The 21,351-nt window shown below is 39.1% G+C and overlaps 1 protein-coding gene and 1 pseudogene across 1 annotated transcript; both read right to left on the reverse strand.

Moving 5' to 3' along the window:
- Positions 1 to 12,501: 12,501 nt before the first annotated feature.
- Positions 12,502 to 13,707, reverse strand: LOC139002583 (ATP-dependent RNA helicase DDX39A pseudogene; annotated as a pseudogene).
- Positions 13,708 to 14,875: 1,168 nt separating this feature from the next.
- LOC139002584 (PRAME family member 20-like) lies at positions 14,876 to 16,354 on the reverse strand. Its single transcript, XM_070403757.1, has one exon. It carries the CDS (start codon positions 16,352 to 16,354, stop codon positions 14,876 to 14,878), a length of 1,479 nt encoding a protein of 492 aa, XP_070259858.1.
- Positions 16,355 to 21,351: the final 4,997 nt, after the last annotated feature.

The raw sequence follows: 21,351 nt of genomic DNA on the forward strand, positions 1-21,351 counted from the left end.
ATGTAGCTTTCTGATTTAACTACAAAAAAATGATAACAAAAATGTGTTAATTTTTCTTGAAAAGGAAATATAGGATTGAAGAATAGAGTCACTCACTGCTGGTTAACCTGTCTTATTCTTGGTAGTGTGACACCTAATTGGGATCTGAGGAAATTAGCAATTCTGTTATTTGGAGTTAGGAAAGCTTTTAAAATGAGGGAGAAAAAAAACAACTTTAAAGATGGAGAAATGATGAAGGCAAACCTATATTTTAGATAACTTTTTCTGGATATGGCTTAATTTAGACCCCTCAAAATAACTCCTCTATTTTAAATTTAAAAAATACAAAACTCTTTTTAGATAGTGTTTTCTCATTTAAGAAACTTTTTATGTATTATTTGACATTGGAACATTTTAAGCCATGTATCTTTTTATGTTAAACAATATGTGATGACAATATAAGAAATATGAATAAAAGGTATATAAAATATTCATTTGTTTATTTTCTCTCCAGTTTTCATTTTTATTTATTCTTAAAATCATCTTCTTAGGTATTTTTTATGAATATTAAAATGCAATTTTAAATACCTATTGTATAATTATTACCCTTTTTGACATTTTATTATGTTCTAGTTAATTAAGGCTAAAATTGTGAAAACATATCATTGTAATTTTTATTTTATTTAGGGTTTTGATTACAGATATTTTTCTCCCTGAGGGTAAATTGGAATAAGAAATAGTTTTAATCACTTAATTAAATCAAATCCAATGAAAGCAGAAAGAGAATTTATAGGCCTAACAGTTACTGGATAAGCCTATCTGTGGTCAGAAATAAAATTGGCAACATAAAATAGTCTAAGAGAGGGAAATGATATCTACCAAACAAAAGGTCAATATCTACCAAGTGCATTGATTAGATCTTGATCAAATGATTTAATAATTAAGTAATATTTATACTTTATTTGAAAATAGAGCCAAACAAATCAAGAAAATAGTTGAGTAAATGAATTTTCAGTTGAATAATTAGTACAAGCTATAAATAGTTGTGGCAGAACTTTTTTTTCATGTATTCTTCCTTTCCTGATCTTTGTCAAGTTTTGGGAACTGATGTCCATGTCATTCATTATTGCTCCTCATCAAATTATAAATTCTTACATGCATCTTTCTTTTGGTTCAGAAAAAAAATGAGATTGGACTGAACAGAAAAAAATGGATTCACATATTTTCCCTCTTTGCTCTACCTTTTCTGAGCAAGTAATGCTGATTTGGGTCTTTATATAGCGGCCATTAGTAAATTAAATCGTGAACATTGGCTCTGTCATGGGCTTCCTTTGTGACAGAAATCAAGAAATGTAATCGTTCTGATTCTCAGTTTTCCTGAGAATTTTAAATAGAGATAATTTTTCCATTTTGCATTTTATAAAAGCACTTTGAATATAACTATTTTTGACCCATTATACTTGAAAGTTTGGAGTATACACACTTCCCACTTCTTTTCCCTCATGAAAATGTCTCAGGAGTCTAGAGAAAGAAGAAAATGAAGAGCAAGAGACTCACAAATGCCCCTCACCTGGAATCACCTCTTCACCAGGAAAAGGGAAAATACACCCTGAAACACAACATGCTGAAAAGCTCTTTTTAAAAGCTCTATTTAGGATGCCATCTGGTCCTAACAGGCTTCATAAAACAAGGAGACCGTGATTGGGGCTTGGCACATCTACAACTCTCTCCCTGAGTGAAGGAATGTTTACCGTAATATCTACTAATGGGTGAACAGTAAATGCAAAATGGTGAGCAGCAGGTGGGGCCCAATCCATTAGGCAAAATTGCCTATATAGAAATGGGGACATGATGAATAGCATATCAAGAACTAAGCATGCAGACAACATTCCAAGCACCTACTAATGAGATCCGCAATAATAGACTCAAGGAAAAGTAGCAGTACTGGAAGAGCAAACAGATTGCTGGGCTGCACTCCTTTAGGGAAAGCCAAAAATATAATGCTAAAAATTCTTGGAATAGTAAAAAAAAATGTTTTGCTACCTGAGTTAACACAGAGATGATGCCAATATCCCCAAGTATACTTTTTTGGAACTGAAATTATAACTTGGTTATTAATAATTTAAAAATAGGTAAAATTAATTATCCTAAGGAATCATTCTATAGGAGAATATATCCTCTATCTAACCATCCAGTATTGGCATTTGTCTCACTACTCAAAACTCTCCATATTATGACAGGATTGTCAGACTGCTTTTTTCTTTGCAGATACATTTCTCATCTCATTTTGTTAGTACTTGTCAGTACCTTTAAAAAATAATATTTCACCCTTTTAATGTTATAGAATTCTAGATTATTGGATCCCCTAAATCCTTACAGAAAATTTGTAAATTTTTCAATCACTGTCAGCTCCAGGAGTAACTATATATAGAAGCACTTGCATGTGTGCATACATACATGCACATGCACAGTATATCTCAAGACAACCTAAGTCTTATAGTCTGAGATTATTTTGAACCCCCAGGGAAAGGTGGTTAGGTTTTAATTCATATGTAGTAGAATCATTCAATGCACAAAGGTTATACTTTTCCTTGGTTCATTCTGCAATTACAAGCAACTGAAGGGATATAATGATAATTTGAATATTTGGTAGATACCCAGATGCAACATTCAGGGCAAGATGTAGGAAGAAGAAGGCTATGGTAACAATAAATTATCTTCAAGTACACCAAAAAAACAGAGAGTAAAAATTTGCAAGTAGAAAGGAAAGTAGTGTTTTATACTATTTTTGACAATGTGAACAAAAGAATAAAAACAATGAGAGAGCTGAAATGTCAGACAGCTGCCTCGTTAGGCCTGGATAAGGAATTTTCTCTAACAATGATGGCAAGTTATTTCTTCACTGAGTTGAAAAGGGCAAGGAGGAAAAATATGTTTAAGTTTACTGTGACTGCAAAAAACGTGATGGGTATTTGTAGGCCATTACATGGTATTGGAATTTTACTAAATGTTATTTGGCTGCACCCACTGATTTTTCTCCTCCTTATCATTTTTGTCAACTCTAATTGACAGACACTCACCTAAGGAACAAGGCAATTAGGTGACAGGTTTTGCTCTCAGCGGTTCTCAACCTGTGGGTCGCGACCATCAGAAAACACATATAGCATATCAGATATTTACATTACGATTCATAACAGTAGCAAAATTACAGTTATGAAGTAGCAATGAAAATAATTTTATGGTTGGAGGTCACCACAACATGAGGAACTGTATTTTTTTATTAAATATATTTTATTGAATTTTTACAGAGAGGAAGGGAGAGGGATAGAGAGTTAGAAACATCGATGAGAGAGAAAAACTGATCAGCTGCCTCCTGCACACTCCCCACTGGGGATGTGCCCACAACCAAGGTACATACCCTTGACCTGAATCGAACCAGGGACCCTTGAGTCCGCAGGCCGATGCTCTATCCACTGAGTCAAACCGGTTAGGGCAAGGAACTGTATTAAAGGGTTGCAGCATTAGGAAGGTTGAGAACCACTGCTAGATTGAAATAAAGCAAACACTTTCTGAATGCCATATGGTCAGGAGAGGGTAGGCTGCACTGCAGTGACAAGCTCCAAATCTAAGTGGCTCAACACCTCTACTGTTTATTTCTTATTCACCCCAAGTTGGCTACAGTTATGAACAACTTCAGGACAGCAGTCCCCATGTGGCATTGCAATGAATCAGGTTGCTTCTACCTTTTGGATTTATTATGTCAATAACTTGTCTCCTCTACAATTACAACAGCAGGGGAAGAGACTGGAAAATTGTTTATGATTCTTCACTGCCTCAGCCGAGAAGTGACAAACATCAGATCTGCACTCATTTTCCAGTCCGGAATGAGTCATAGGCTTTTTCATCTGCTAGGGGACTGAGAAGAGCTTTCTTTTCTGTGCACAAAAGAGCAGGAGAACCAGATACTGGAGAACCTTCAAAATGGTTATCACACCATAGCTGCATCTTTAAGGCTGTGAGGTTTTGTTGTAAAATAACATTTATAATCTCAAAGAAAATATGAGCAAATAAAAATTAAAAGACTTGTTTTTTTTTTTTTTAAATATGTTTTTATTGATTTCAGAGAGGAAGGGGAAGGAGAGAGAGAGAGAAACATCAATGATGGAGAAAGAATCTTTGATTGGCTGGGAGCCCGCAACCCACCAGGAATTGAATCATGACCTCTTGGTTTATAGGTCAACACTCAGTCACGGAACCATGCAGGCCAGACAACTTGGCCCCTTATTTATAACTTGAAGAACCCAGGGAAACTGTGCGCAATTTGGTAAAATTCACAAATTATGGCCAGAAAATATAGGTTGGAAATGTGCTTGCCATATGCAACTAAAAAATAACAAAAACATAGAAAAGTAACTCAACAATGTTGACTTCTTCAAATCTTATTTACCAAATCTCTAAAAACAACTTCTGGTCTTCTCTTATAAATTTTCTATCTGCTTTTGTAAATGTTACCTGAAAAAGGGTAGGTTTTCTATGTAATTTTTAAAATGTTTTCTGTGCAGTTTATCTCGTATCTGTTTGCATTCCAAAATTAGCTAGGCAATATTATGAATTATTTTATTGTTTACTTTGGAATTTATGTCACTAATGATGTCTTTATTTACTTCTATGTTAATTTAAAATGTGCTTTTATAATATGGTTGGCAAATTTCTAATAACAGCAAGTTTGAAAATGCAAACCATAAGTTAATTGCTATATTCTTGATCCTCCACATTTGTGGATATATAGTACAATAACGATCTTTGTGGAAATTGTGTAATTCTTGGACAGTTAATGTGCTAAAATAAAAGTAGACAGTCACATATTTAAGTTACTATTCCAAAGTTAAGCATTGTTTCACTTATATTATTATGAATGAGCTGATGCTAATAGAGATTACATAATAGATAATTTTGAAAGTGTTATATAAATAATTTCATAGTCAAATTCATAAAAATTTGAAAGTAGTTAGATTATTAATGTGAAAATATATAGTTCATAAAATAAAATGGAAGTGAACATTATAAACTTGAGTTTATGGACTCAAGCAAAGTCTTCTACTAAATTTGTATTATTTAATGGGACACCCTATCCTTGCACTCTTTCGTATCTTAGCCAATGGTCTTGGCTGTGTCTTAGCAAACATTATTCATTTTCTTCCCATCCAATTCATTCTCAACACTCTCCAATCATTTTATTGAAACTCTTCTGGCAATGGTCACGATTAAACTTCACATTTACATATTCATTGGACAGTTTTCAGTCTTCATAAAAAATCCCTTGGATACTTTTCAGTCTTACAGTGATCTCATCCATATATTGTGCAGTATTGATCTTTTCTTACTTCTAGAAAATTACTCCTTTTTCTGCTTTGATATGACATTTTCCTGGTTCTTCTCCTAAACTCTTTGATCTTTTTATCTTGGTTTCCTTTGTGAAATTCTTTCTTCACTCTCCCATTAGATATTACTGATGCCCATGACCCTAATTGATGCTGAGTTTTTGTTTGCTTTTTAGTCTACTTTTATCTTCTGTGTGATCTTATTTACTGTCACATTTTAAATCAAGACCATATGTAGTGACATCCATATCTATATACCTAACAATCTGATATCTGAGTTTCATATTTTTGTATAAAACTGACTGATGGACATATATTTATGGATGTTCTCCAGATACTTCCTGTTCAACAAGTTCACCAAATCTTAACCACCTGAATTACTAGTATATATCCTGAATCTCATATCACTTGTTGGCAATACCATGCACATTATTTTGGAAGATATATAACACTTCCTGGATACCCGTTTCTTACTGTTTACATTAATAGATTTCTAAGGCTTTATAATTTTACTTCCAAAACATCTCTCCAATACAATATGTTTCTCTATCTAAAGTAAGAAAGTCCTTGCCCTAACCAGTTTGGCTCAGTGGATAGAGCATCGGCCTGCGGACTCAAATGTCCCAGGTTCAGTTCCGGTCAAGGGCATGTACCTTGGTTGCGGGCACATCCCCAGTAGGAGGTGTGCAGGAGGCAGCTGATCGATGTTTCTCTCTCATCGATGTTTCTAACTTCTCTATCCCTCTCCCTTCCTCTCTGTAAAAAATCAATAAAATATATTTTAAAAAAATAAAGTAAGAAACTCCTAATTCTGGTTTTCAATGTTATCTTGCCTAGATTAATTTCTCCAATACCTCCTCAACTCCAGAATTTTTCCTCTCAAATATGTTCTCTGATTATTCTATTACTTTTGCCTAGAGTATTTTTTTCCTGATTCTTTCTCAGTTCTTTTGATTGATTAATACTGCTTCCATTTCAGAAAGGTGTCATTCTCTTTCAGGGAGACTTTCTGATAGTCTTTGTATACTCACGGAAAATACCAGGCATGTCACCTGTTTCTTTATTCTTTCCTCCCTCTCTCATGATGCTTACTTTCTTGTATTTAACATTTCCTTTGCAAATCTCTCTCTTTCAGTGGGTTGCTAGCTCCCTGAGGGCAGAAATCCTTGGAGTACTAATGCTTAGAACAATGTCATTCCAAGTCAAGGAATTTAGAAAGCACTACTCCAACTGCACTACCCTGTGGTTGCCAGCTCACCTATTTCAGCTTCACCTCCCTGTCTCCTTACAAATAAGTCTTTTGTCTCCCATTCTTTTTTCTGTGTTGTTCTATGAACAATGTTTTACTTGTGTTTAAAGGTGGGGGAGAAGCCAGACGTTTATCTGGTGGTAGCTATGCCTCTGATTCAATCAACTGCAATTAGCCCATAGGTAAAAGTGATGCCGGTAGGTGAGAATTGCTGCAGAGTAAGAATGAGGAAGATCGGACTGGATAGGGAATAGTAGGATGGGGTAGGGATAGAATAAGAATTAAGTGTGTTATTCATGCGAGAGAATGGGGCTAAGTCCAAGACCACAGTCTTTAATTTTACAATGTATTTCCCCACATATGTAAATTATTTTTTAGGAATATATACATACATATATATATATATATATATACATATATATATATATATATAATTGATTCCAGAGAGTAAGGAAGGGAGAAACATTAATGATGAGAGAGAATCATTGATTGGCTGCCTCCTGCATACCCCACACTAGAGATTGAGCCTGCAACCCAGGCATGTGCACTGACCGGGAATCAAATCCTGACCTCCTGGTTCATAGGTCAATGCTCAACCACTGAGCCACACCAGCCGGCACATGCAAATTATTTTGATGATAAATTTATTTTTCTAAGTACAAAAATCACCTTCCTTCTAAAACTGAAGAATCTTTGAAAACCTTGCCTTCATGTCAACCACAGTTTCTATTGCCTATTTTCTGGATCTTTTCATAGCCATTAGCAACTGCCAGTTTTCATGTGTCTGTACTAAGATCTCAAAATACATGGGATATAGTAACAGAAAAAGCATATTTTATTTCTTTTTTAAAAATATATTTCTTTACTAATTTCAGAGAGGAAGGGAGAAGGAGAGAGAAACATCAATGATGAGAATCATTGATTGGCTGCATCCTGCACATTCCCCACTGGGGATAAAGCCCGCAACCCAGGCATGTGCCAGTGGCCAGAGTCAAACCTGGGACCCTTCAGTCCGCAGGCTGACGCTTTATCCACTGAGCCAAGCCAGCTAGGTCTATTTCTTTCTGGTATTTCACTCCTCTTGATGCCTTGTCTAGGTCCCTGTCTATTTTCAGCCAAATAACTGCTGATAGCACCTATTTTCTTTTCATGTAGTAATTAAAGAGTTCCGTTTCCTTTGTAGACCTCTTATTTAGTGATTTGCATGTCAATGATAATTCTGTCTGAAAGGCTCAGAGTGGGCCGAGGTCGCACACCTATGACATGAGGCCATAACCTGTCAAAAGAGATTTTATTCCAGGCACCTGGGTGCAGGTGGCCTGAGACCGAGAAAGGCATCAGCGAAGAGAGCAGGGAGAGATAGGTTTGTATTAATCCTTGCTGGCTGAAATCCTTGCAGATAGGGGTCTGGTCTATCCTTGGTTCCTCCCATGCCAGGTATATCTTCTGGTTATCTGAGCTATGCTGTGCTCAAGGCTTCAAACTTTCTGCAAGATATCTGCTGAGCACAATAAGTTTTTCTCTGTCCCATTTTATTCTCTTTAACCTTTTCACTGTCCACACAGCTTCAGAGCATTCAATACTAAACTAGGCTACTGTGTTTGTTCTTTAACAAATAAACTACAGTCAACTACATACCTACATATTTATTATAACTAACAATGCTTAAAGATAAGACAATATATTCTTTAAGATGATATGATTCTATTTAAAACATATTAATAAATATATTGAGGTAATTAGTATTTTTCCTGTAAGTATGAGAATTTACACCTATCACAAGGATCAAAACTGATGCAAAGTATTCAACAACATATTTCATGGGACTTTGGCCAAAAAGAGAAAGGAAAATATTTTCTTAAAAAAATATTTTACTTGAGAGTAATAGAAAATATTTATAATATGACATCTTTCTCATGGAAATCTGAGAATAATGTTTAGAAATGTTCCACACAAACTTCTTCTAGCTATTATGCTCAGATAATATTAGCACCACCCAGACACCACGATCCTACATGTTAGGTTTATTTTACAAAGGAGACGAACAGATGGAACTGCCATGTTGTTCTAACAGAGATTTTCTGAGTTTCACAAGAGGGAGCCAGAAAATGTAGTGGTAAAGACACCTTTGTATACCCACGCAGTAGTTGTTAAATGTCAATGAGGGGAAAAAAGCAATGCAAAAATGTTAACTGCTTCAACCTCCATTTAACAAGCCACGAGCATCATTCCATTGCCCTCCTCTTTGACTTTTATTCTACCTGTTTACAAATACACCTGCATAGACCAGAGACTGAACAAAATTTCCAAAATATCTCTTTGCCCACTCTCTCCCATATTTTGTTGCTTTTTGCCCCCTCCAACATTGATTAGTTAATGCTCTAAAGAAGAACAGTCTACTATCTTTTACTTTCAACTTGATATGTGATTGTTTAATGATTTTATTTTATTTTAATTTTTTTCTTGAAATTATTTGTATGAATTTCATAGGTACAAAGTTGAAAATATATAACTTAAGTTAATTATTACATTTTTACACTTTGTGACCCTAAAACACAATAAACTTTGTTACTTAATCATGCCATACTTGGGAATTCATATACATAAAGAAAATTATAGAGCTAAGTATTGCTAAGTAACTATTTCAAGTAGGACAGTTGATCATTTAAATCACTACTATGATATATATGAAAATATACATTGATACCTTTAAAACATTAAAATGAAAATTACCCTTAATATTAAAATGGCTAATTGGAATGCTAAATAAACATAACTAACATTATCAATACATATATAGTTCCATTTTAATATAGTATTTTTTGCAATATAACTAATCCAATAAGTTATCTTGTAACAAAGTTCACAAAATCTTTAATAAAATGAAATGTTCAAGATAAAAACAAGACAGATAAAAAATAAGATAAAATTAGATAAAAATAAGAGTTATTATTGTTAATCTGCTGTATGACTTAAGATAAGGAATGACCACAAGGAACAATTTAAATCATAGCAGTGCTTTAATAACAGAACTTTCTCTCTGTCTTAATAAGTAACACCCTAAAATGAGCATTTTAGGGCTGGTAAGTCAGCTCTGCTCCCTCCAAGATTCAGTCTCCTTCCCCATTTCCAAGCTGAGACGTTTATTCTTATGACCCAAGATAGTCCTTTCTGGATTCTTTGAAGCAAGCTAGAATAAGGGAAGAAAAATTGTCATGGTTATGTGCAGCCTCCTTTTTAAGAAGATTCCTAAAACTAACACATAAAACTTCTCTTTGGATCCCATTAGTTGGAAATTGGTTACTTGGCCAGAACTAGAGGCAAGGACAAACTGAGAACTATTGTCCTTACACTGGGTGTCGTTATAAGTTCAGATATAAGCCAGAGTTTCTTTTATGAGGGAAAAAAGAAACAACAAACATTGGACATAATTTTTAATTTTATACTAGTAAAATTTGCCCTCACTCAAATTTTCATATTTTATATCTCAGAAACTATTAAGTGAATGAAATTTTTATCAAAATTACAATTAAGGATTTTTTTCACTAAGTTAAAAATATTTTGATGTGCACAATTATACACTAATAGAGGCCTGATGCACAAAATTCATGCAAGGGGCTTGGCCCTCGCAGCCCCGGCTTCATCCAGAAGGTCGTCCAGAAGGTCATCTGGACGGTTTTGCTGCTCAGACTAATTAGCATATTAGCTCTTTATTATATAGGATGGTGCAAATACCTATTGCTTATTATTCTTTATTATGTAAATTTATTGCCTGATGTTATGGAGAAAACTAATGAATAATTAAATTGGATGGTATTTAATGATGCTATCATCATTACATCTTGGGAAAGGCACCCTTGGGCAACATGAGAATACACCAGGTTGTGCCCTACTTTTGTGAAGTTAAATAAAGGTGCTTCAAAAGGATAATTCTGTATGTTTCATAAGGTTTTGTGGAGTGGGATTAAAGAGAAACTGCCTCGTAGTCATTGGGAGATATCTCAGCTTCATTTACTGTGCATTCCGTACAATATAAGTTACACTGTGTTCATGTTTATGCTTTCTGTGACAGTTTGCTCAAGTGAAAAATAAGGATTTTCATCAACTTCACAATAATAGCACTGCTCATTTTTTTATGATTAAATTTTTTGTACCCTGATAGCCACCATTTGGGAACTATTCATATTAATTTTACAGGGAGAAACCTGAGACTCAGATTTGTTAAAACGTCTGAGTAACATATTGTAAGACTGATGGACTCCCAAATGTTTTGTCAGATTGTTGCTTTCAGAAGACATGAGGCTCTCACACATTTCTCTTTGCCTCATCTACACTGGAGCCAAAGTAAATTTTAACTCCCAGGGGTATTTTAAGATACTCCTTATCTTAGTGCTTGTGTACTGAGGAGTGCACTTTTTGAAATATATTGTGTTTTCTTATTTACTTTTTATTTTTTTTTTGTTTGAGTCTGCTCTTTTTTATTTGACTAGATAGAGATCAGCCAAGTCATACCAAAACATGATAATTTATCAGCTAAACTTATTTCTCCTTCAAATCCTGTGTGTCCAGAACTGGTGCTAAGATCTTATCCTTGAACACCTGTTTGACACCTCTCCACCCAGCATTGGTAAAAGGCGATCATCAAAGGCACAGAGGACTTCCACTGCTCAGGCCCTCTTGTTTTTGTCAGTGCATTTGAGGATGAGGCTGTATTAGGTTTTCCTAATGACAATTGCTAAACCTAAGAGAATAGTGGCTTATCCAAATGGTTGTTCTATTAAAATCTGGAGGCGATTTATGTAGGGTTGGCATGATGTTCCATGATGCAAGGACTCAGGTTCCGTCAGTCTGTTGTTCGAGGCACACATTCCCAAAATTGCCTCATGCTTCTAGATGGCTGCTGGAGCTCCAGCCATCATCTGGATGCCAGCCAGGAAGAAAGCAAAAGGACCTCCTTACTCTAAGAACACTGCCTGGAACCAAAACTCACTGATTCTACCTACATCCTATTTTGCTGGATATTTACTGACATAGCCAAACCTAGCTGCAAGAAAAATGGGTCTTGTTCTGGGCCGTCGGGTCTACCCAACTAAAAATGGGAAGTCTCATTACTGGGAAAACGCAGGAGCTGGTATTTGAGGCTAACTAGAAGTCTCTAGTTAATGGTTTTGGAGTTCTAAAACCAGTGCTGTTGTCTGCTGTTAGCTTCTTTCATATCTGTGAAATGGGCATGTTGTCATCCTCATAGGTATGAGGATTGTCTTAGTTTATGGGGATGTCTCTCCAGTTCTAGCACTCAGATCCTGTTACTCGGATCCTTCCCTTCAGAGTCGGGCATGCTGACTTGCACACTCCACTGTGTGTACCTTAGTGAAAAGGCTACCACTCCAGAAGGAAGTGTCTTCATGGAGAAATGCAAGTTGGATGTAGACATCTGGGCCTGATTTAGGAAGCCTCTGCGAGATGGATGCCTTGCAAAGAACAATGCTTTTCTCAGAGGCCGCCAGCATGACAGGGACACTTAACTGCTAAGTACAAACAGCTGTCCCACATCTGCAGGATCCATTTTCAACCACTGTATACAGTAGACACTGCTGATCATGAACTCGGGCCCGGCAAGGTTCAGGTCCTACAGCGTAGACTGAAGGTGCAAGGTGCACATGTTGATTACAGATAGCAAGGAAGCTCCGGGAGGCTGCTCCGCCTTCAGACTTGGCTTCTGAGCTGAGTAAAGTGAGACTCGGGCTGTCTTAAACTGTCTTGATTTGTAAAAACAAGATAAAATTGCATATGGCTGCCCAATGGGCTTGAATGCTAACCTCTCCCTGACCCTAAAGAACCTGGATACAACAAATCAGTATCATGAAACATTAGAGCAGAGAACCTAGAAAATCACCTGATCCTACCCTGAACATCATTGAGGATTTTGGCATCATTCTCATGGGACACAAAAGTGATAGCCAGGCCTTTGGTGCCAACGTGACCGGCACGGGCCACCCGGTGGAGGTAGGTGTCCGAGTCCTCAGGTATGTCATAACTGAAGACGATGTTGACTCGCTCCATGTCCCTCGGCCAAACAGATTGGTGGCCACCAGGATCCGCCGCTGAAAGTCCTTGAACTGCTGATAGCGTGATAGGCGCTCCTCCTGGGCCATGGCCCTGTGGGTGGGAAATTCTGTTCCACGAGTAGCTGGGCCAGGGCCATGCAGCACTGCACCGACCTCAGGAAGATTACCACCTGGTTAAACTCTAGCACGTCCAGGAGGTTGAAGAGTACGGTTCTTTTCGCTGTCTTCGAGCTTGACGTAGTACTGCTGCAGCCCAAGCAGCGTGAGCTTGGTCTCGTCGTCCACCAACACCTCCATGGGATCTTGCATGAACTTCCTGCAGACGGCTGGATCTCCTTGCTCAGTGTGGCACTGAACATCGCGCACTGCTTCTCGCATGGCGTCAGGCGAAAGATCTCCTGTACATCCTGCCGCATGTCCAGCTGCTCCAGCATCTTGTCACACTCATCCAGCACGAAGTGCTTCACGTTTCTCAGGTTGAGGCTCCTGTTCCGCACGAGTGCCAAGATGGGACCTGGAGTCCCCACCATGACGTGGGGACAGTTCTTCTTCAACACCTCTTTGTCCTTCTTGATGGAAAGACCCCCAAAGAACACGGACACCTTGACACTGGGCATGTACTTGGAGAAGCGCTCATACTCCTTCCTGATCTGAAAGGCCAGCTCCCGAGTGTGGCACATGACCAAGGCGGTCACCTGTCCATTGATGGGTGCAATCTGCTGTAGGGTGGCCAGCACGAAGACTGCAGTCTTGCCCATTCCAGACTGGGCCTGGCACAGGACATCCATGCCCAGGATGGCTTGGGGAGTACACTGGTGCTGAACCTCAGATGGATGCTCAAAGCCACAGTCCACAAGGCCCTCAGGAACTCAGGCTTCAGCAGAAAGTCCCGGAAGCCAGAGCTGTGGATGGAAACGTAGGACCCCTTGAAATCTCTCTTGGGGGGTTCTGAGGTGCTTTCTGTAGGAGCCTGGGGCTCTTCATCTTCCTCATAATCCAGAAGCTCATTTTCCACATCCTGTCCCACCATAATACTGGTTCCCCGTTCGCCTCCGTGCGCTCATAGAGTGGACATGAGCTAGAGCGCTTCCTACCTCCTGCGTTGGATCACAAGCCCGTATTTTTTTTTTGAGTTTTACAATATTAACAATTTATTATATTCAATGACTTCTCCCTCTTTCATACATTATTCAATAAATCTTATATTATTTTTTATGTTATAGGTACACATGAAAGGGATCTAAGATATAATGGAAAGTAATAGGTATGCCTAGCCTGAATGCAATGCATACATTGTTTCATTATGTGTGTGTGTGTGTGTGTGTGTGTGTGTGTGTGTGCAGGCATGTGTGTATCTGCCTATGAAATACACTATCTATTTGTACCACTGGATTAATCACATGAGCGTTTCAGCTTTGATACTTTCATTTCTAAAAAGAGGAAAATATCTTTTAAAGTCATTTCCTAGAATTACAAGGTAGATGAGTTAGTGATTCAAGCACTTTGAAAATAAAATATTATCAATGCAAATAAACATCATTAAGCATTCTTATTCATTGTATGTGCTTTTATAAAGAAAAGCATAATAAACTCAACACATTCAAAAAAGAAAGTAACCTTTTCTGATTTTTTAATAATTTTGAAAATGTTTCAAAAGGTTTGCCATTCAATCAGGTCACAAAGCTCTAGGGGAAGTGTCATCTTTGAGGATAAGACTAAATATGTTCTTAGCAATAAATACCACCTCTCAATTTTTTTAAAGTCAACAAGCTAGTTCGGAGAGAAAAATAATTCTTTTCTTTATCCCTTAACTTTATTTATTTATTTATTTTTGGCCTTTAAAATTATCTTTATTTCTGATCATTCCTTTACAATCACCTGCCTCAGGATCAACTCTCATACCTGCAGCTGGAGGGCAAATACCCCTCCCCCATCCCCATGCAAATCAGATTCATATTTCTGATTCTAGGACACTTGCCCCCTGAGGTCCCATGAACTCCCCAACATTTGCCCCTGTAATCACGGACCAGGACTTGGTCCCTTCCTTTGCCCACTCACAGGATCATGAATCTGGATCGTGGGTGCCAACCCATAATGCACCCTTGTTCTATATTACGGCTTCCAAGGGCCCAGAAGAAAGCTTTTGCTGAGTGTTCCCACTGAGCAGGGTCATTACAGGGGCACAGCACGGCTACACGTCATGAAAACTCCACGTCATAAACTTTACATTTGCCAGAGTTGTGACAGTACTTGGTGCCAAGAAAGATGCTCCTGGGCTGTCCTAACTCCTTCAGTATCCCGGTGAGCTCAGCCCGGAGCAGGGCAAGTCTCTCCTCGGTGACAGTCCCCTGGATCCTGTAATATGCCAGGGGGACTGGGTACAGCTCGAGCTCTAAACTGCTCAGCCCGGCTGTGTGGCGCAGCAGCTTCTCCAGGGTGTCCACGGAAAAGTTGTTCTCAGAGATGGTGAAGCTCCTGAGCTGGTGACAGCGGCTCAGGACAGGCAGGATGGTCTCGACTTGGGAGTCCATCATCGCACAGTTATCCAGGCCCAGGTCCTCGATGGTGGGTGCCACTGCCTCCAGCAGAGCTCGGAGGGGCTCAAGACTAAAATCCGCGAGGCTGAGACCAAATAGATGCAGGGACTTCAGCTGCCTGAGGTTCGGGCACTGGAACAGGTGTGTCAGGTCTGAATGGGTCAGCTGCTGGCAATTGGTTATGCAGAGTTTGTCCAAGGGGGTCTGCAGGCACCTGAGCATCTGGTCCAGGCGGCCTCGGAGGAAGGAGGGAGAATCCATGTCGAGCTCCCGGAGCTGCCGCAAGCGGAGCATCTGAGTGAGGAATTGGGAAAAGGATCGCTGCTCTTCCTGCTGTTTCCTGTCCCAATCCTCTTCCTCCTCCCACTCCTGTTCCTCCTCCTCCTCCTCCTCCTCCTCCTCCTCTGTCAACATGTAGATGTGGGAGAGAGAGAGTCTCTGCAGGTTACTCATCTGACCCAGGTAGTGAGCAAATGTCCCCAGGGTGGGCAGGTCCCAGGTGCAGTTCACTTCCACCTCCTGGATGCAGTCCAGCTGCACCCCATCCAGGACCCTCCTGACCCTCTGGAAGGGAACCTCAGAAATCCTCAGCGCCTTGCAGCACAGGTGTAGCAACCCTTCCCTCTGCTGGGCCCATTGGATGATGTACTTGAGAAACTCATCCCCATCCCTTTCATTGAAATGAAGGTCTAGGAACACCTCCAAGGGAGCCAAGGGGTGCTCCATGTTGGGGCTGGAGCTGTGCACAGCCACTGGTTCTGTCCGTGAGCACTTCTGGGTGCTGTCTCCACACCACATTCTCCAGAACTTAGCTCCCGTGTTCCTGAAATCCAGCACCCGCAGTTTACACCTCCTGGGCCGAACCTCCTGGGCAAGCAGTACATCCAGCCCGTCCAACACGGCTTTTAGGAGCTTATTCAGGGGCATCTGTGACAGGCAGCCCAGAGGAAGGACAGTGAAGGGCCAGGCTTGCACCATGGCCTTCAGGGGCTTCTGCATTCTCCTATGGTAGGCCTGAATGAAGAGCAGCGGGAAGAGCTCAGCAGGCAGGTACTCCAGAGCTGCGATGGCTGAGGCCTGGTCCCTCAGCAGGCTCTCTCCTGCCAGCCTCAGGAGTGTGGGTGGGGTCCAGAGACTCATATTCAAGGTGCTCAGAAAGGAATCCTCCAGAAACGTCTGCTGTGAATGGGTTGGCTGGGGCTCAGATCTCAGAGCTGGTGGAGAACCAAGGCACTGACTGTAGAGCTGGAGGACTCTGAATCTCTCCTCTGGTGTCTGAGGTTTTATACACCTTCTCAAATGCTAACATCCAATCAGAATCCTCAGTCTCCAGCCCTTAATCTTAATCTCATTTGGATTATTTCTTCTCTGCAGATGAATGGATTAAGAGAAAGTTAGGGAGGGACAAGGTTGAGGCCTGGCTCATGGATTCCTTCCACAGACACTGACTGCGGTTGAATGATGGCCCCCCAGTTGTCATCCTCAGTGAAGGTGTAGTGGGTTCCTGATGTTAAATAGGAAAGAACACAACCAGAGACCATGGTGGCTGGGGTTCTTTGGCCACATTAGAGTAATTAAAATGTTGATCCGAGTCCGGTTGGTGACTGCTGCTCCAGAGGTTTCCTTAAACCCGTGGTCACCAACTTTTCAGGCCTCACGGACCACCAATGGTGCAGACCACTGGTTGGCGACCACTGGACTGACTGAACCCTGTTAAGGCCTCAAGCCTGGAACCTGTTTCCTACAGAAAATGTCCCAGCTGGCTCCCTGGTCCTTTGCAATCTAGAACAAAACACGAGAAGCAAGATGGTGGCGATATAGGCAGAGGCGTCCCAGGTCTTGTCCCAGAGCAAACTGAGTAAGCAGCTGAAACTGTGCTGAAGAGAGGGAGAAGGTGCGGACGAGTGGAATCTGGGGAGAGGCTGAGGAGAGAGGGGGAACTGGGGGAGGTGGCAGCGAATTGAGTGCTGAGACACCCCTGGGCCCAGGACTGGGGCAGCCATTCTCTCCAGAGCTTATTTACTTTTTAAACAGCTTTGTTGAGATACAATATTTATGTAAAGAACTATACCATTTGATGACTGACAGCTGTGATATGTTATGACAATCAAGAAAATAGACAAATCCCAAACCTCCCAAAGTATTTTTTATGCCTCCCCCCTTTTTGTCGTAAAGATATTTAACCAAAGATCTCTGCTCTTAAATTTTGAAGTACATAATACTATATTGTTAGCTATAAGTACTTTGTTGTACAGCAGATCTCTAGAATTTATTTATCTATCATAAATAACATTATACTCATTGAACAACTCCCCATTTCCTCCCTACCTGGTCCCTGACAACCATTATTATATTTTCTGCCTCTGTGAGTTTGACTATTTTATTTATTTATTTTATTATTTATTATTATTATTATTTTTTTTTTACAGAGAGGAAGGGAGAGAGATAGAGAGTCAGAAACATCGATGAAAGAGAAACATCAATCAGCCGCCTCCTGCACACTCCCCACTGGGGATGTGCCCGCAACCCAGGCACATGCCCTTGACCGGAATCGAACCTGGGACTTTTCAGTCCGCAGGCCGACGCTCTATCCACTGAGCCAAACCAGTTTCGGCTGTTTGACTATTTTAGATACCTCACATAAATAAAACCATGCAGTATTTGTCTTTTTGTGGCTGACTTATTTCACTTAGCTTAATGTCTTCCTGATTCATCCATGTTGTCACATAGGAAAGAACTGCTTTATTTTTAAAGACAATAACATTCTATTATTTGTATGTCACATTTTCTTTATACAATCATCTGTCAATGGGCACTGGGTTGTTTCTATATCTTTATGTGACAACAAATTGAATAACCTAGAAGAGATTGATAAATTATTAGGGATGCACAACCTACTAAGACTGAATCATGATGAAATAAAAAAATCTAAACAGACCAATTACTAATAAGAATATTAAATCAGTCATCAAAAACTTCCCAACAAATAAAAACCCAAGACCAGATGGCTTCATTAGTAAATTCTACAAAAACATTTAAAGAATTGATGCCAATCCTTCTCAAATTCTTCCAAAAAATTAAAGAGGAAGGAGCACTTCCAACTCATTTTATGAGGTCAGCATTACACTGAAATCAAAGCCATACAAAGATAATATAAGAAAAGAAAATTACAGAGCAATATTCTTAATGAGCATAGATGTAAAACTCTTCAACAAAATACTAGCAAACTGAATTCAACAGCATATTTAAAGAATCAGCCCTGGCTGGTTTGGCTCAGTGGATAGAGTGTCAGCCTGTGAACTGAAGGGTCCCAGGTTCAATTCTGGTCAAGAGCACATGCCTAGGTTGTGGGCTCGATCCCCATTAGGGGGCATGCAGGAGGCAGCCAATCAATGATTCTCTCTCATCATTATGTTTCTATCTCTCTCTCTCTCTTTCTCTTTCTCTCTGAAATCAATAAAATATATATATATATATTTTAAAAAGAATCCCACACCATGACGGAAGACAATTTATCTCTTAGATGTGAAGATGGCTCAACATACACAAGTCAATAATTTCTGATATATCAAATTAAAAGAATGAAATATAAAATAACATGATCATCTTATATGCAGAAAAATCATTTGACAAAATTCAATATGCTTTCATGATAAAAAATGCTCAACAAACTAGGTACAGATGGCAAATATTTCAACAATAAAGGCCACATACTACAAGCCCAAATCTTGATAAACCAAGGTTGCAGGTTCAATCCCAGGTCAGGAACATACAAGAAGCAACCAATGAATGCATAAAAATGTGGAGCAACAAACTGATATTTCTCTCTCTCAAATCAATAAAGAAAAATAAACGGCTCTTCTTACTTATTTTATTTATATATATATGTATATACTAGTATATATACACATATATGTATTTTTTAAATATATTTTATTAATTTCAGAGAGTAAGGGAAAGGGAGAGAGAGATAGAAACATCAATGTTAAGAGAAAATCACTAATTTTCTGACCAGGAATCAAACCGTGACTTCCTGGCTCATAGGTAGATGCTCAACCACTGAGCCACGCCGGCCGAACTATATATTCTTAAGATTAGTTACTACTACTGAGTCTGTATTATAGAAATACTGTAAGACTTCTCATTTCTTTCTGTCTCTGGGTTTAATGATCTCATGTCAGCTCAAGGGGGCAGCACAGTTTTTATACAATAGAGATAGGCAATCAATGTAAGTCAACACACTTTCCACTAGAAAAAAAGCAGGCTGTTAACTACCAGCACACCTCTGTCCAGAATCATCTCAGAATTGCCTCAGAGAAGAGTAAGACTGTTAAATCAGAAATGCAAAGAGAAAGGAGGATTATCATAGGTTATTATCATAGGTTTTTGAATCTTTGGGGAGACCATAGTCTTAATAGCCAGATGTTGCTGAGAGAGAAGTGCATTTTCTAAATCCTATACAGTCATATCAGCATGTAAACTCCAGGGCTTGTGACGTTGAAGGTCCACCAGAAAGCACTGGTAGTGAGAACTCAGAATGCAATATAAAGGAACCCAGGCAACTAGGGAGGAATGGAGGAGGCTCCTGTGTTGGTGGAAAGATGTTTGAGGAAGTCAGATCCAGTGTCTTTGTTCTCTACCTCTACAAATCAAGGTTGGCTCCCAAACACGTTGAGGGGGACACTGGGGTGTGCCTCCTATCAAAACATAAAATAGGTATGAAGGAATTCAAAGCACAGGGTATAGCCGTCTACTGTCCCAATAGACAAGACTCACAGTTAGTCTCTGTGTCCATCAACCCATCATGACACAGGAGTGATAGTTTGAAGAGGTGTCTAAATCTGCACTGTCCAACATGGTAGTCAATATCTATGTGTGGCTACTTGACACTTAAAATGAGGTTAGATTAATCTGGGCTATAAATGTAAAATGCATACAGTCATTTTGAATACTTAGCAAGAAAAAATAAAGTGCCTCATCATTAAGCAGGTGTGAGAGGGGCTGGCGTCAGCAGCAGGTGCAAGCGCCAGGCAGGACCACAGCGTGAGGGAGCAAAGAATTTTCAGTAACCACCAGAGGCTTTCCCTGATGACATCAACCAGCGCCCTGCCTTGGTTTGGTGGTCCCGCTCACGTGCTCCACCATTCTGCTGCAGCCTACGTCTGCCATGTTCAGCACTCTGCTGCCTGCTGCCAATGCCCACCATGTTCCACATGTGTTCCCTGGTGGTCAGTGCACGTCATAGCAGCAGGTTGTTCAATTGTTCCACTTTTTGGTCTATTTGCATAGTAGGTTATATATATAGATGATTTTAGAAGCTTTGAAAAAGCTAGGCTGGCCAGCAGTACAACTTCACTTTCTTTATTTATGTCTCAGGCAGCAGGGAAGCCAAGCTTTGCACATGAGCATTTGTATAAATTCAAGCAATGTAACTTTCTAAATTCAAAATGGCCTCACCAAATAGAGAAAAAGTTGGCTGCATATGTATCCTTGGATTAATATCCTGAACTTCAGTGCTCATCTTGTAAGGTTGCCATGAAGAATAACAGCAAAGGATACATGGTGTTTTCCATGTAGCATGATTGCATTATGAATTATAAAAATAATGTTTAAAATTAGTTAGGAAAAGGTCCATGATTACTGGACATTTTAAATTTTGGACAATGCTGCCTTACGTTCTAACTTATAATGCAGTTATATTTACTATATTAATGTAACAAAACAAAATTCTGCATTATTCTACTCAGATAAGTATGAAAATAGCTAACACAAACAAGGTGATTTTACCAATTATTTAATCATCAGTAATTTAGAACTCACAATTTAATTTTGTCGCATGACTTGCTTACCCTGTCAGAGCTCATTTCCTATATAAAGTACTGGGCAGAGTGTGATACAAATATGGGAAATGTAATTTTTAACATTAAAGAATTATGACACAGTTTCACTTTTATGAACATACAGAGTGTCTACAAAGAGTTAAGATAAATCCTGTTGAACAGTTATGTTGCATCATATGTTTTTCATTTTAAGAAATCCATATCTATTTAGGTCAATTTCAAATTATGGCAAAAGAGAATCTAAATGCATGATTGCTAGACTGAACTTTAATGATTAAATTTTGAAAACTTCTTTTA

This window comes from Myotis yumanensis, unplaced genomic scaffold (genome assembly GCF_028538775.1).
Source record: "Myotis yumanensis isolate MYYU_CA2020_CCGP unplaced genomic scaffold, mMyoYum1.0.hap1 SCAF_2, whole genome shotgun sequence".
Classification (NCBI taxonomy): Eukaryota; Metazoa; Chordata; class Mammalia; order Chiroptera; family Vespertilionidae; genus Myotis; species Myotis yumanensis.